Source organism: Aulonocara stuartgranti, assembly GCF_965226115.1.
Source record: "Aulonocara stuartgranti genome assembly, chromosome: 17".
Classification (NCBI taxonomy): Eukaryota; Metazoa; Chordata; class Actinopteri; order Cichliformes; family Cichlidae; genus Aulonocara; species Aulonocara stuartgranti.
Genome location: NC_138953.1, coordinates 34,691,491 through 34,706,050, shown reverse-complemented (window position 1 = coordinate 34,706,050; position 14,560 = coordinate 34,691,491). Strand labels below are relative to the sequence as shown.

Below are 14,560 nucleotides of genomic sequence, written 5' to 3'. Positions count from 1 at the left end.
TTCATACATGAGCAAGTCCAGTCTGTTTCTACGACAACAGGATGTAAACAGATGGGGTATCACTGTCACCGCTGAAGCCATTCGAGTGCCACTTAAAGTGCCAAGGCGAGAGCTGGTATGAAATGATTGTATTTTATTATCATTTTAGGCACTTTGTCCTAAAAACTTTAAATCTTTTTTGGCAGAGAAAAACCTGATTTCTTGTTTTACAGATGAAAATCTGATCACTTACTGAAGCAAGATTGACATTCGCTATGGTAAAGTAAAAAAAAAAAAAAAGAAAAAAAGACATATTTATAGATGAGTGATTAAACCACGTATTTTCTCCAAAGCCCACCAGGAAATCAAGATCCCACAGTTCCAAGTCAGCCAAGAAGACTATGAGCCCAAAGACTCCTAAAAAGAGGTCCTCATGTAGTGCCAAAGTCACCACAACTGAGGTGGACATCCTCAGCCCAGCAGCCATGGAGAATATCTACTACATTGCTCACAATGCAGCAGACTGCCTGGAGTTCAGAGGATTTGGGTGGCCAAATTCAAAGAAGAAAAAGAAGGGGACAAAACGAAAGAAAAACTGAATCATAAATTTTGCCAAAGAGAATTTTAACTGCCTTCCAATGGTGACACCTACTGGATGGATTTGAGATGACAGTTTGAGTGTTTGAGGCAGTAAATAATTAATTCTAGTAAAACTGCATGAGACTTCACTATATTCAACTTTATTGTGTGGTTCAGAATGATGTTTGTACAACAACAATAAAAACTTTGGCAGTTATTGTGAGGTGTGTGAAGGAAAATCTTTATTAACTTTAACTCTAAAATCTGTGGACATATTGAATAGCTTGAGTGCATAACAAAAATGGTCAACCAGCAGTACCATGAAACTGGAATTAAAATGATCCCATTAGTTTTTTTGTAATATTCTTTAAATCCAGTCTTTGCACTATTTACCTTAGAAAACAGTTTACAAAGAGTATGCTTCTAAAACTAAAGGAAGAAACAAACACTGTTCCAGGCATGGCTTATATTTTCATATACATGTAACATGGTCAACTCTTATCAAGTGTACAACCATGACATCAAAATAAGCCTTTAAAATAAATAGTTTCTCTGCAGAGGATGTCCATTCTTGCTTGCAACACGGTCCCACTTTGCTCACTCTGGGGGCTTCTTCTTGGCTTCCACATCTTTCTTAAAAGCTTCGATTTTCTTGGCTATGTTGGGCACCTAGAGGAGAAAGATACAAATTACAACTACCAGTAATAAAGTCTGAGAAATGTATAGGTTGTGGTTTGTTAGAGGCACCAAACTAAAACTAATGTAGTGTAAATTAACTGATCTAAAGTACATTTTTCATAAAAAAAAAATAAAAATACAACATTCAGATTTTTGCTGTAAGCTTCAAACTTAAATATCTATTGTAGCCATCTTACAAAGGTGGGAAATAATAGATACAGCCAGGACTGCAGAAAGTGGCACTGAACATGCAGTTGCAAGAAAATATTTGAACCCTTTGGAACAACAAAGATTACTCAGAAAATGTGTTACGATCATCTCAAGTCATAACTTTTACAGCACCTTGGTCATTTTGATCAATTGAGGTCATTTAAAATGTACTATAGAAATTGAACTTGACAGATTGTAGATGTAAATAAAGACATTCAAAGTCTGGTTACAGACAATTAAATACGGACCATTTACAACAAGGAATGGTAATGATGGAAATCTTTGAAATATTGCACAACTTGCACTGCACACCAACACACTGAAGGGAACAACATGGTTTAAAGCTGCTTTTAGGGAACAATAAATTTAAAATTGTATCAAGAAAATTCAGAAAAAAAAAAAGAAAAAAAAAAAAGTGTAGAGACAATAACCCAAATCCCACAAGTAAACCAACCAGAGTCCAGATCATAATCCAACTGAGATGTTCTGGTTGTTCAAAAAAGACATTCAAGAAACACAAAGAATGCAAAAACTTGAAATGTGCACATATACCGTGTTTGTGTTTTAATAGCTCAGTCAGGATGCGTTTCTATACATAGATAAAGGCAACGACCTTACAAAACTGCAGTTTCACACATCAGTCACTGAAGGAATAAAAGGCTCCAGCCAGCATCTATTCACACCAGATACGTTTTGGTTTGGGGTTAGTGGAGCACATGGGTTAAAGTGACATTTTCACTAAATCATTGGAAAAAAAAAAAAAAGGTTTGCAAGTCACAAAACACACTTACTTCATAGTTCTGAGCGAGATACATCCCCACAACATTTCCCAAGGTGAAGCCAGCCTGGAAGAAAAACAAAGTTCATTAAAACCCTTTAAACTAGTGTGAAAAAAACAACAACAATTTCACAGGATTCCACAACGTTCTGTGAAAAACTAAGCACACCCCATTCAATAGCCTTGTATTCTGTATTACTTTATCAGTCTGTCACATCGTTGTAGAGGAATTTTAGCCCACTCCTCGTCACAGCGTTGCTTCACTTTATTGAAGTTTGCTGACAATCGTTTGTTCACAGCTCTCTTAAGGTACCATCACCGCATTTTAATCAGGCTAGACTTTAACTGGGCCATTTCATCACATTGAGTAATTCTGTTGTAGATTCGCTACTGTAATCGGGATCATTGCCTTGTTAAATAACACAATTTTGGCCGAGGATGAGATGTCGGAACGATGGCCTCACCCTTCACTATAGACTACTTTAGAGAGGAGTTCACGTACTCAATGACTTCACGCTTCCAGGTACTGTGGCTGCAAAACAAGCCCAGATCATCAGCCCTCCCCTGAGTAATTCCAGTTTCTCTAAGCACTGCACGGTCTGACCTTGGGTGATTTTGCTGGATGATTGTGGCATTGTGAATGCTCTAGAGCAGAAATCTGGCAAACTTCAAAGTTTACACTTCTTGATGATAAATTAATAAAGTGGATTTGACTTGCACTGACAACTACCATGGGATGGATGGATAGATGGATAGATTCTTTGTGGTGGTTGACAGTGACATTTATTCCTAATCATGAAACTCAGTTTCAATTTCAATCCAAACTAGCAGCACTAGCTGCACGGTTAGCATAATGCTAACATTTTTAACTCGGCTAGCTTCGCAACAGACGTCAACTTTTAAGGAAAATAATACAAATATAAAACTTACCAGGAACTGCAGCATGATGAAATACTGAAGACACTAGAGGTAAGCAAACTAACTCAATGGTACAAAAGCATGCAGGCAGGTCAAAGTTAGGAGGGGGGGAAGTAGCCGAGTTTCTTGGCGAATGAAGCTAGCTTTTTATCAACAAAACGTCTACGCATGCGCAAGACAACTAATTGTGGCGTCATTTTCAGCGTCTATATGATGTAGTCTTTTCCTTATCCTGAGCCATACGTTTTCGAACATTGGAGAACTACAACTCCCAGCACCCCACAAAATCTCTCAGCCGTCTGGTGGGTGTTGTTGCAATGGTGGTGTCGGAGGGACATTGAATGACTTTGGCTCCATCACGGAAGAAATACGGGTTTATTAGGTTAATTCAGCATTCACGAGCATGGAGGCTCTTATACCCGTCATAAACAAGCTCCAGGATGTGTTCAACACAGTAGGGGCGGATATTATCCAGCTGCCGCAGATTGCAGTAGTGGGGACTCAGGTAAAAGGCTGACTGGGTGCATTTTGCTCAGCAGGCTGTCATGCTAGCCAGATAACCTTGTTTTAATGATATACATGTATGTAGGAGGACTAAGAGAGTAGCATTTACTGCACCGTGATACCGATTCGCATATCAAAATGACGCAAAGGCCGTGTCTGGGAGTTCTGCTAAATTGTCACTTCTTCTTTTTGACAGCTAATAAACAGATACGCAGAGTCTGACCTAACGAGAGCAATTAAGTCTATTTTGATCACCATTAATTATCTCCACATCCTCATCTAGCTTCTGTAGACTAAAACTAGGACATAGCCCGAGGAAGAGGTAGAGGTAGTTTGCTAAAAAAAATATTTTAAACCCCTGGTTCCATATGTGTTTGAAATTCGTAAATCTTACCCATCACAAATAACTAAAAAAAGACACCTAAGCTATCAAAGAATGAACTAAAAGTAAACATTCTTACCGATTATAAGCTGCTACTACATACAAGCTTGTGCTAAAAGAGGAAGTTCCAAATAACAAGGTTGTATGTACAGGTAGACTGGATGAACCAAATTTCCTGGTTAAATGCTCCATTTCCTGCTGCCTCACTGACCTGATATTCAAATCTTTTGTTTGCAAGGTGCAGCCAGTCAGGAGATTGGCCTTAAAGAGAGGGGAGCTAAAACTGCTTGTTTCAGACAGTAGATGAACTGAAGAGCTACATTAAGGCCCTGTATAGGCTAAATAAGGATAAATTGTGAATGATGTAAAGCTGTAAAGCTACCAAGAATTTAAAAATGGGGTTGGAAAAGGGCATAATAGGTCCCCTTTAAACAATAAAACTGAACTATAACAAGCCAACTCTCTGGTGCTTTAACTCATATCTTTTTTTTGATGCACTTCTGCCTGCAGAGTAGTGGAAAGAGCTCTGTGTTGGAGAGCCTGGTGGGCAGGGACTTGCTGCCCCGTGGGACTGGCATTGTAACCAGGAGACCTCTAATCCTCCAGCTAGTCCACGTGGATCCTGGAGACACAAGGAAACATGATGAAGGTGGTATGTACTATGAACTGTAATAACCCTTTTTGGTCTTTAAACTTCTTTTCTTTTTTTTAATACAACACACACACACACACACACACACACACACACATCCTTGTAATCTTTAGTATCCTGTGTGAAAGATTCCCTGCCCCAGTTTTAAAATCCTGTCTCTATCACTGTCTTTCAAACAACTTGCAGATGTCATGGTGTGAAAAGCACTGTACTTCAAGGAGGTGCATTGTACAGGTGTCTTAATGTTTAGTAACCTACATCACCTTCTTAGCTCTACCCCCTCCTCCTCCTCAAAAGCACTACCTGTGATTCCAGCTGCTTTTATTCACCACACCAGTAAATGTCACCAGGCATCAGTCCTCGCATTAACCGCCATCACGCTCAGGCTCCCGCGCAGAGTAGCTTCTTTAATAGCCAGCACCTGTGTCGACCTGCTTTAAGAATGTTTTTATTCTGGTTCACAGGCAGAGACACTGAAGAGTGGGGCAAATTTCTACACACTAAAAATAAGGTATGTGTTATTGTGATACTAAAAAGAATTCAGTCTGCTGAGCCATACTTGTTGTGATATTGTTGTTGTGGTTTTTCTTTACAGATCTACACCGATTTTGATGAAATCAGGCAAGAAATTGAGAATGAAACCGAGCGAATATCTGGGAATAATAAGGTGAGATGAGGGTTGAACATTTTCTAAAGCCCGTGGGGTCATTGAGGATAAAATCATTATAGGATATTTCTTCCTTATTTTGCTTGTCAGAAACCCAACTTTAAACTGTGGGCCACCTACAGTCAAACTAGGAGTTAGAATAGAACAGAATAGAATAAACCTTTGTTATCCCACAGATGAGAAATTTGGGTGTTACACAGCTCTTATAGCAGCGGGAAATATAAAAGGAAGACACAAAGTGATCCTATATACATAAGCAACTGAAGTTTGTATATACAGGTAACAATGTATAGAAAAAAATTGTACGGAGATATGAATAAAATGTACTGTACAAGATAACCAAAAGGATGTTAAACTGTGTTATAGAGTCTGACAGCTGCTGGTAAGAATGACCTGCGGTAGCGCTCCTTCCTACACTGTGGGTGTAAAAAGTCTACTGTTGAACGAGCTGCTCAGTGCTCGTACGGTCTCATGCAGGGGGTGGGAGGTGTTGTCCATGATGGATTATAGCTTAGACAAGATCCTCTACTCCCCAACCTGCTCGATGGACTCCAGCGGACAGTCCAGGACAGAGCTGGCCCTCCTGATCAGTTTGTTGAGTTTCCCCCTGTCCCTCTCTGCCATTCCATCACTCCAGCAGACCACAGGATAAAAGATAGCAGACGCTACCACAGTGTCGTAAAACATCCTTAGGAGTGTCCTGTTCACCCGAAGGATCTCAGCCACCGTAGCAGGTGGAGACGACTTAGACCCTACAATAAGGGTCTAAGTCGTCATTTGTGTTCGTGGACCAGTCCAGTTTGTTATTGAGGTGAACTTCCAGGTATTTGTACTCCTCCACCGTTTCAATGTCCAAACCCTGGATGTTCACTGGTGGCTTCTTGCTGAAGTCAATCTCCAGCTCCTTTGTCTTACTGGCGTTGATGCAAAGATAGTTAGCAGGCCGTACATACAGTAATAAAAACAGAGAATTAAAATAATCCAGCTGCAGCACAACTTTTAAACTAAATGCTTTGAAAATGGCAAGTGAAAGTGTAACTCTGGTTTAGGTCAGTGACTCTAGAGGGTCAGTGACCCCCCCAGTTCTAAGTTACTAAGCTATTAAATCCACTCTCCACTTTCCTCTTTTCTTGTCCCTCTGCAGGGAATCAGCGATGAACCCATTCATCTGAAGATTTTCTCTCCTCATGTCGTTAACCTCACACTGGTTGATCTGCCAGGAATCACTAAGGTAACATTTGCTCCAGCTCCCCAAGACAAGTCTTTGATCATCGTGCACCCCAAGGGAAATTAATTGTACAACACCTCCTTTCTTAAAAGTTTTATTCATTAAAGAGCACTAAAATGCCTTAAAAAAAGCTTTACCTTATAAGCCTGGTCAGCAATGTTCATTTCTCCATCTGGTCAATGCTTTTGTGTATTTCATATTTGTAGATGGCTGGGAATTAATGTTTTTCAACCGTGTGCTATGAAAGCCTCAGGGTATCCAGGCTTTGATTCTAGCCTCATTAGTTGGTTCCTACTTTGTTGTCTGACTCAAAACAACGGGTGCTGTGTCTTTGCTTGTAATTGGAATTGCTCCTTTCAGGTGCCTGTGGGTGATCAGCCTAAGGACATCGAGATTCAGATAAGAGATTTAATCCTGAAGCACATCTCTAACCCCAACTGCATTATCCTGGCTGTCACGGCGGCTAACACAGACATGGCTACCTCGGAGGCCCTCAAGGTGGCCCGGGAAGTCGACCCAGATGGTAAGAAAAACCAAATGGGAGCCATGTTCTAAAACTAGTAAAATAAGGAGTATTTTAAAGGTGTAATCTAGTGGCAGTGGGTTATGGTGCCCTTTGCGAATGACTGTAATTCATCAGGCAGGAGGACATTGGCTGTGGTGACCAAGCTGGACCTGATGGACGCTGGTACCGACGCTATGGATGTACTGCTGGGCAGAGTGATCCCTGTCAAACTCGGCATAATCGGAGTAGTCAACAGGTCTCACAAACATCACACAAACCGCTACTCATAATGAGTATGATTTCATATCAGAGATGAATAGCTCAGTGGAGATGTCGAGAGAGGAGTGCCACATCAATTTTTAATGCTCCTAGTAAAGGCTAATGTCAGGATCTATTGTTTGTTTTCCTTTATCACTGTCGTGCCATCGAGGGGGAAGATTTAATAAAAACGTTTCAGTCTTTGTGCACATCAATCACCATTAGACTTCTGGGAAAAATACGAGAAAGTACCGTAAAACAGACCTTTTCTCGTAAATGTCTGTTTTGTTTTGTTTTTTCCTTTTTCTTTTTTTGGTACGTTTGAACTTTTAGGAGCCAGCTGGACATCAACAATAAAAAGTCTGTGGCTGATGCAATTCGTGATGAACACGCTTTCCTGCAGAAGAAATATCCATCACTTGCCAACAGAAATGGAACCAAGTACCTGGCCAGAACCCTAAACAGGTAAAAGTAACGGCACCCTGATGATTTAGACTTTAATGTCTAAATCACACTGAGACGATGATAGAAAGTTGCATTTTCTTTATCGAGCACCATTCAAAAGCTAGTTGGTGAAGTAGAGCCCAGATGATGTATCTGTTGGCTGATATTGGCCTATTGGAGATGATTCTGTTCTCGGGCCTGTGTTTATGCTGTCCTGTATGTGGCCATATGAAAATTAGTTCTAAAAATAAAAACAAGAAGTGTAAATGATGCTTGGGGTAATTTAAAAGTAGCTTTATTACATAGACTGACAGAAGCAGTGGGCTGCTTATATATTACACATGTTACTTCACATGAATGTAGAAAGAAGTAAAGACCAAATTACAAAAGGAAACACAGATTAAAATGCAAAGACAGTTAAAGTCATTGCAAATTAAAAATGTGTACCTCCAGCACAAAAGTTCCAGGGCTTCAGGTGATACTTAAAACACCCAGAAGACTCCCAGGCTCCAGGGGGAGAGTGTTCCACAGCGTCAGACCCAAAATGGCAAACACACAGTTCTTAGTGTTACATAAGATGCCTTGCAGACCTAAAATTAAACTACTAATATGCAGACAGAGCCTTGTCAGAATCATTTAGGTTATATTACTGGATAATAGTGATGTATTAATGTGTATATCACTTTAATATTGCAGATGGAGATTGTTTTTATTTACCTGTGTATTGAAATGTGATTTTCAGATTTATAGAGGGTGAGAGCCTCCTCGTGTCTCTCCCTCTGAGTATGTCCCTGGATATGAGGCGGCATCTGTAGATTCACTACTGATGTACTCTGGAGTTAGACCATTGACTTGAATCCTCAATTAATGGCATCAGAACCAGGGTGATGTTTGGTCATAATGTGTAGAGACAAAAAAATGGTGGTTTGAAGGGCAGCGTTTAAGAGTATATAGTGTTGTTTACTTTGTGTTACTTAGGCTAGATGAGGCTTTTTGTTTGTTAACACCAGTGATTAGTTTGCGTTTGTTTGCAGAATGTGATCATTGTCATATATACTAGAAAATGCCCAAGTAGTGCTTCCTCTGTGAAGATGCTGTCTGCATAGATATGGAGCAGCCCTGGCATTAATTACAGGCATCAGCGCATGTTGCTATTGTCCGTCCTAGAAAAGGTAATGCTCTGCCCTTTGCTGTTGTAATATCAGGCTACTGATGCATCACATTCGAGACTGTCTCCCTGAGCTGAAGACACGGATCAACGTCCTGGCAGCACAGTACCAGTCCCTGCTCAGCAGCTACGGGGAACCTGTGGAGGACCAAAGTGCCACCTTGCTCCAGCTCATCACCAAGTTTGCCACAGAGTACTGCAACACCATCGAGGGCACGGCCAAATACATCGAGACGGCAGAGCTGTGAGTAGTAGTCTCTGTGCCACTCCTCCGACCTGCCACATGGTGACGCTGTTGATCCGGTGCAGGGAGAAATGAGCAAAACAGCTGCATTGGTTTCATCATTTAATATGATCCAAATTGTAAGTTGAGGCACGCACAGCCTCTGCGAGGGAAGAGCTGACAGGAGCGGAGGCCATGGGGTTCACATCACAGCTAATATCCCCCCGCTGCTATTTTTCAGGTGCGGTGGAGCCAGAATTTGTTACATATTCCACGAGACCTTCGGTAGGACGCTGGAGTCTGTGGATCCTCTGGGGGGACTGAGCACCATAGATATCCTAACGGCCATAAGGAACGCCACAGTGAGTCGTCAGCTGTCGCATGATGTCATTAGCATCACTGCAGCTTGTCCTCTCACACCTGCGTTCAGTAGTCTGTTGTAAAACATGATGAAAAACACTTTATCTGTCATACAACTTATCTGTTCAGCACTTCCTCCCCTGCCTCCCCGCAATAGGGCCCTCGACCTTCCCTGTTCGTGCCAGAGGTTTCCTTCGAGCTGCTGGTAAAGAAGCAGGTGAAACGCCTGGAGGAACCCAGTCTGCGCTGCGTGGAGCTGGTCCACGAGGAGATGCAGAGGATCATCCAGCACTGCAGCAACTACAGCACACAGGTAGCTAACAGGCCCGGCGTGCACTCAGCTCGCCTTTGCTCGCGTGCAATCATTAACGTTCGTGCCGCTTCACCCCGCAGGAGCTGCAGAGATTCCCTAAGCTGCACGAGGCCATCGTAGAAGTGGTCACCTCCCTCCTGAGAAAGAGACTGCCCATCACCAACGAGATGGTACCGGCGCCTTCACTTCTCTTTGCACGTGTGCATTTATCTCCTGCGGCTGGGTTTTAGCGGCAAGTACAACCACTTTAAGCTGTTTTATTCTCGCCGCAGGTTCACAACTTGGTTGCAATCGAGCTGGCCTATATCAACACCAAACACCCGGACTTTGCAGACGCATGTGGGGTCATGAATAACAACATAGAGGTTCGTACTCACGTGGAAACAATAAACACATTAGATATAGAAAATAAAGTGCATGGAAGCAAAATGATGGAGGCAGTATTTGGAAATTAAGAAGCAACTGATTACACTGAACCCCTGTTGGTGATATTTAATTGCATTTTAGTTCAAGTGATATAGAGCAGGATCGGGTGATCCAGCTCTGTTCAAAACTCACTTATTACCCAAATAATTTCATGCACAGGGTTTTGAATACTGGTCACTTGTGTTTTCAATATGACTCTTTGTGAACTTTGGTAAATATGTTTTTCTAATTTAGTCATTTGAGTTTTTCCTTCATGTCTATTAAATTATTTATATTATAAACAGAATAACTAACAGTGCTACATGATGAAATGTGTTTGAAATGAGCAAAGTGGTTGGTTTCAGACCGAACCCCCCTTTTTTTTTTTTTTTTCTCTAATCTTCTTGCCAGTAAATTATTTTCCATATTTTTTTTTTCTTTCTAAGAAGTGTCAAAAACCATCAACTGTTCAGACGTGTGTTTTTGTATGTTTCTAGGAGCAAAGGAGAAACAGGATGAGGGAGATGCCCGCTGCAGTTCCCAGGGATAAGGTAAAAGAGAGCGACTGTGTTGTCAAATATAACCGTAGCTCATGTGTTGTAACATTTGGTCGCAGGCTGCAGAGTCCCAGTATAAAGGAGACTTGTGTGGCGTTAATCACTCGGAGCACTGCTGAATGATGATCCGTGAAGCAAATGCTTCGGATAGTTTCCATCAAGGAATTTTATCCCACATCTCTTCTCTCCTCTTGCCTCAGCTTACGACAGCCAGCCTCCTTTTCTTCTGTCTTTCCACATTTCTTCTCAGTGCTTTCTTTTTCCTTCCTCTCCCCCATTCCTGCTCTCGTATTCATGCTAGTCTGTTGGCAAAGGCCCGGCCGGCCCAACTGCGGTGTCTGGCGAGCCCCCTGCATCTGGAGCAGAGATGGACGGTGCCAAGGTGGGCACACATGCAGCCTGCTGGCTCTGTGCCTGGCTGGCTGCGGGGCTGCTGGTAGCGATGGATGGATGATGGGCATGGTCTGCTGGCATGCACTCTGATCTTTGTCTGCTAATGGCGTGCTCTTATTTTGCTTTCCCTCAGCCTGTGTGGACTTGCACTGACAACTATTGTGTTCCCTGAAGTCTGTTGAACCCAAAGTTTGTCTAACAGAAAAAAAAAAGATTTCTTTCTCTTTCCCTTTCTAACCTCTTAATACTGTATGTGCAGTCTTTTGTTTTTAGATTCCAGACATTTTGAGGTAGAGAATAATCCTACCTCTGCGTACCATCTAATTAATCCTCCTTTCTTTTCTTTTTCTTTTTCTGTAAGCTATGCTAACAGTTCATGTTCCTCAGGGAATAAAGCGTGCTGACTTTGGTGACCCCTTGACTTTTCCTCTTACTTAGTTTGTGACGTGGCTGGGTTCCCCCTTCATCTTAATTGTAGCAGTGTTGAAATTGCTTCACTTTTTCCAAGCATCCCCCTTAGGTGTGCTTTGTTTTTAATCTTAATAAGCATGCTAACCTGCTTTGATAGTGTTGCCATTGATGTCTGAAGTTAACATTTGGCATGGCTTTTGTCATGTTTTCTCTCTAACTTGTTCATTAACAGCACAAAGACATAAACTTTAATTTGATTAATCCGGTCTCTTTTTTTTTAACATGCCTGTTTTGTGTTAGCAGTGCATATGAGTCCTACTTTAACCATCACTTTCTGCAAATGTCATACTGTAATGATATTAAGGGTTCTAGATAGTGGAAAAGCATTTTTATCATTCTTTTTTTTTTTTTTTTCCCAGGCCCCACCTGCAGGGATTCAGGGGGAGCAGGACGGCACAGGAAGCTGGAGGGGCATGCTGAAGAAAGGGGAGGAAGCCCCAGGCTCAGGACCCGGAAGCCCACTTAAAGGAGCGGTCAACCTACTAGATGTGGTAACTTAACACTGGCCTTCCAGCGTGGCTCGTATTAAACATGACAGTCTATTGAGGGATTAAAACACTAGCCTTCCCTTCTTTCTTCCCTTTTGCAGCCTGTGCCTGTTGCCAGGAAGCTGTCGTCACGCGAGCAGCGGGACTGTGAGGTCATCGAGCGCCTCATCAAGTCTTACTTCCTCATCGTCCGCAAGAACATCCAGGACAGGTAGGCCCTCCCACCTGCTCCTCTTTTGTTTATTGCCATCAAATCCTACATAAAGAGACCAAAAACCAACACTAAGATAGATCTGCTAACACAGTGTGTGCAGCTGAAGCCTCATTTCTAGTATTCCCCTTGTCTGCTCGAGCGCCATTGTTGTCCAGAAATCAGAATTTAAAATGCATCAGCGAGCCGCTTTGTTGGATCATTTTTATTAGCAACCAGAGGCACTGTACCTTATTTTCACTAAATCTCTCACATATAATATCTCTGCCTCTTTAAATGCTCAGTAGTGCGCCAAATGAGCAGTAATCTGTTTGTGAATAGTCCAGTAAACGGATTTAAAAAAAGTCTTGTCTGAGTAAAATTTATACATTCACTTCTAGAAAACTAATGAGCCTTTAAAAAGAAAAAAAGAAATTATATACAGACATTGGTGATGGGAAATTGCGGTTCCCCCACTATACTGAGGTGATCCGGTGGTTCTGCTGATTTTGTGCATGCTTTGTCCCTAGGAGGGAAAGGTCGCTACAAATCAGTTGTTCTGAGTGATTACTGTCATCATGTGATGAAAAAATTCTAATCTCTGGGATCAGGCTGTAAACGCACCCCCGTCCACAGGGCACAAGGTGGGGGTCACTGAATGGTTTATGAGGATGAAAACTATGTAAATCATACGCCTTTGCACACACCAAACTTGAGCAGCTGTGAGAATTTTAAGAAAGAAGTGTTTTGCTAATGTTTTTATGTGACGTCTGTATTGGCGGCCTGTTTCTACACATTAATTTCAGTAGACACAGTGGAAATTTGGAAAGCACAGCGACCGACACTACAGGACATGTAAACACCGTCCTTTAAAATGCCTCCCTTTCCTCTTGGGAGCAGAAAGTGCCCTTTAAAGCTCAGGAAGATTAAATCCATCATATTTAGCTCCTGCTTAAACAGCTCAGTCCTCGGACAGGCATGGCCACCTGGCGGTTCAAAGTCGAGCCACCTCCGTCTGGGGAAACGACGCCATCGCCGGGCCATCTTGCCGCCTTGTTCTCAACCATCTGTTCGGTCTGTTTCCTCTTTCTCTCTCTGCGGCAGCGTGCCAAAGGCAGTGATGCACTTCCTGGTCAACCATGTGAAGGACAGCCTCCAGAGCGAGCTCGTTGGCCAGCTGTATAAATCTGGCCTCCTCAACGACCTGCTGACCGAGTCTGAAGACATGGCCCAGCGGCGTAAGGAAGCCGCTGACATGCTACAGGTAACAGGTTCCTACGTTTGAGCAGTGCTCAAGTTTTCTCCAGTGTACAGTCGCTTCAATACTTGTTCACATTTGTCCACAGGCGTTGCAGAGGGCCAGTCAGGTGATAGCAGAGATCAGGGAAACACATCTGTGGTGAAGGAGAGGGGGGGAAAAAAAAACGCATCCCAGGCTGTTACCTCCTCGTCACACCCAAAGGACCGATGCTCCACTCATTCATCATGTCTGAACTTGAAGTTTTAGATTTGCTACCATGAAAATATTCTGATCTCTGCTTCGGTGTACAGAGCTACTTGAAAGGAGCGAAACTCGTGTTGTTCACTAAAAAAGTGTAGTGTTGTCTGGAGCATGTGAAAATGCACTGCCTCTGTTTGCTAACGGTAAAATGTCGCCACCCACGACTCCAGGAGGAACTGAGAGTGCCGCTAAAGGCAGTGCACTTTTCGTTTTCGCCAAAGTGTGGTTAACCAGTATGGAGATGGACATTTGTGCGATGCTGAAATCAAAGTTTTTGAATCCATTTTTTGGCAACTCAGCAAAGCATTTAATATTTTGGTTCCAAGTTATAAACTCAAAAAAAGAAAAGTAATGTATTTAAAATATTCAGCTCCTAATTCGCAGCCTTTTCATTTAAGAGTAGCTGTCACATGTCCGAAACCATCAAACCTCCATCTTAATCTTTGCACTATTATAACTGCACTGTACTGTAAAGCAAGTCCATTAACCTGACACTGTATTGCCATCAGAGTCTTTATTTATTACTGTGTTATTTAAATGTGTGGATAATTTCCAGAGCACTGTAGCAGGACGTCATTTAATTAAGTTTACATATCGCTGCCTATGTGTAAAGAAAATTCATGGTGCACTGTGGTTCTGTGTGTGGTTCCCAAAAGAAAAAAAATAAATAAAAAGTGGTATTTTACTGCCAGTTAATTGGTTTGAATTC

The 14,560-nt window shown here is 42.1% G+C and overlaps 3 protein-coding genes across 6 annotated transcripts; 2 read left to right on the top strand and 1 right to left on the bottom strand.

Moving 5' to 3' along the window:
* The first annotated feature begins 2 nt into the window (after window positions 1–2).
* Window positions 3–775, top strand: smkr1 (small lysine rich protein 1). Of its 2 annotated transcripts, XM_082511415.1 has the most exons (3): window positions 3–115; window positions 213–257; window positions 333–775. In XM_082511415.1, the coding sequence occupies exons 2-3, from the start codon at window positions 255–257 to the stop codon at window positions 576–578; spliced, it is 249 nt and encodes an 82-aa protein (XP_082367541.1). In that variant the 5' UTR covers window positions 3–115; window positions 213–254; the 3' UTR covers window positions 579–775. The 2 variants fall into 2 exon arrangements, with proteins under 2 accessions (XP_082367541.1, XP_082367542.1); XM_082511416.1 differs by lacking the exon at window positions 3–115 and having other exon boundaries at window positions 127–257.
* stmp1 (short transmembrane mitochondrial protein 1) lies at window positions 698–3,296 on the bottom strand. The gene is made up of 3 exons (XM_082511417.1): window positions 3,155–3,296; window positions 2,238–2,291; window positions 698–1,227 (listed from the first exon to the last, which is right to left on the bottom strand). Exons 1-3 carry the CDS (start codon window positions 3,167–3,169, stop codon window positions 1,156–1,158), a joined length of 141 nt encoding a protein of 46 aa, XP_082367543.1. The 5' UTR covers window positions 3,170–3,296; the 3' UTR covers window positions 698–1,155.
* Window positions 3,297–3,408: 112 nt separating this feature from the next.
* LOC309692682 (dynamin-1-like protein) lies at window positions 3,409–14,542 on the top strand. Of its 3 annotated transcripts, none has more exons than XM_082511407.1 (19): window positions 3,409–3,647; window positions 4,539–4,677; window positions 5,145–5,191; window positions 5,276–5,347; window positions 6,492–6,578; window positions 6,936–7,098; window positions 7,216–7,336; window positions 7,672–7,803; window positions 8,988–9,194; window positions 9,415–9,535; window positions 9,691–9,846; window positions 9,927–10,016; window positions 10,119–10,211; window positions 10,749–10,802; window positions 11,110–11,190; window positions 12,032–12,163; window positions 12,262–12,371; window positions 13,455–13,614; window positions 13,697–14,542. In XM_082511407.1, exons 1-19 carry the CDS (start codon window positions 3,546–3,548, stop codon window positions 13,751–13,753), a joined length of 2,124 nt encoding a protein of 707 aa, XP_082367533.1. In that variant the 5' UTR covers window positions 3,409–3,545; the 3' UTR covers window positions 13,754–14,542. The 3 variants fall into 3 exon arrangements, with proteins under 3 accessions (XP_082367533.1, XP_082367532.1, XP_082367534.1); XM_082511406.1 differs by having other exon boundaries at window positions 4,539–4,680; XM_082511408.1 differs by lacking the exon at window positions 11,110–11,190 and having other exon boundaries at window positions 4,539–4,680.
* The last annotated feature ends 18 nt before the right edge of the window (window positions 14,543–14,560 follow it).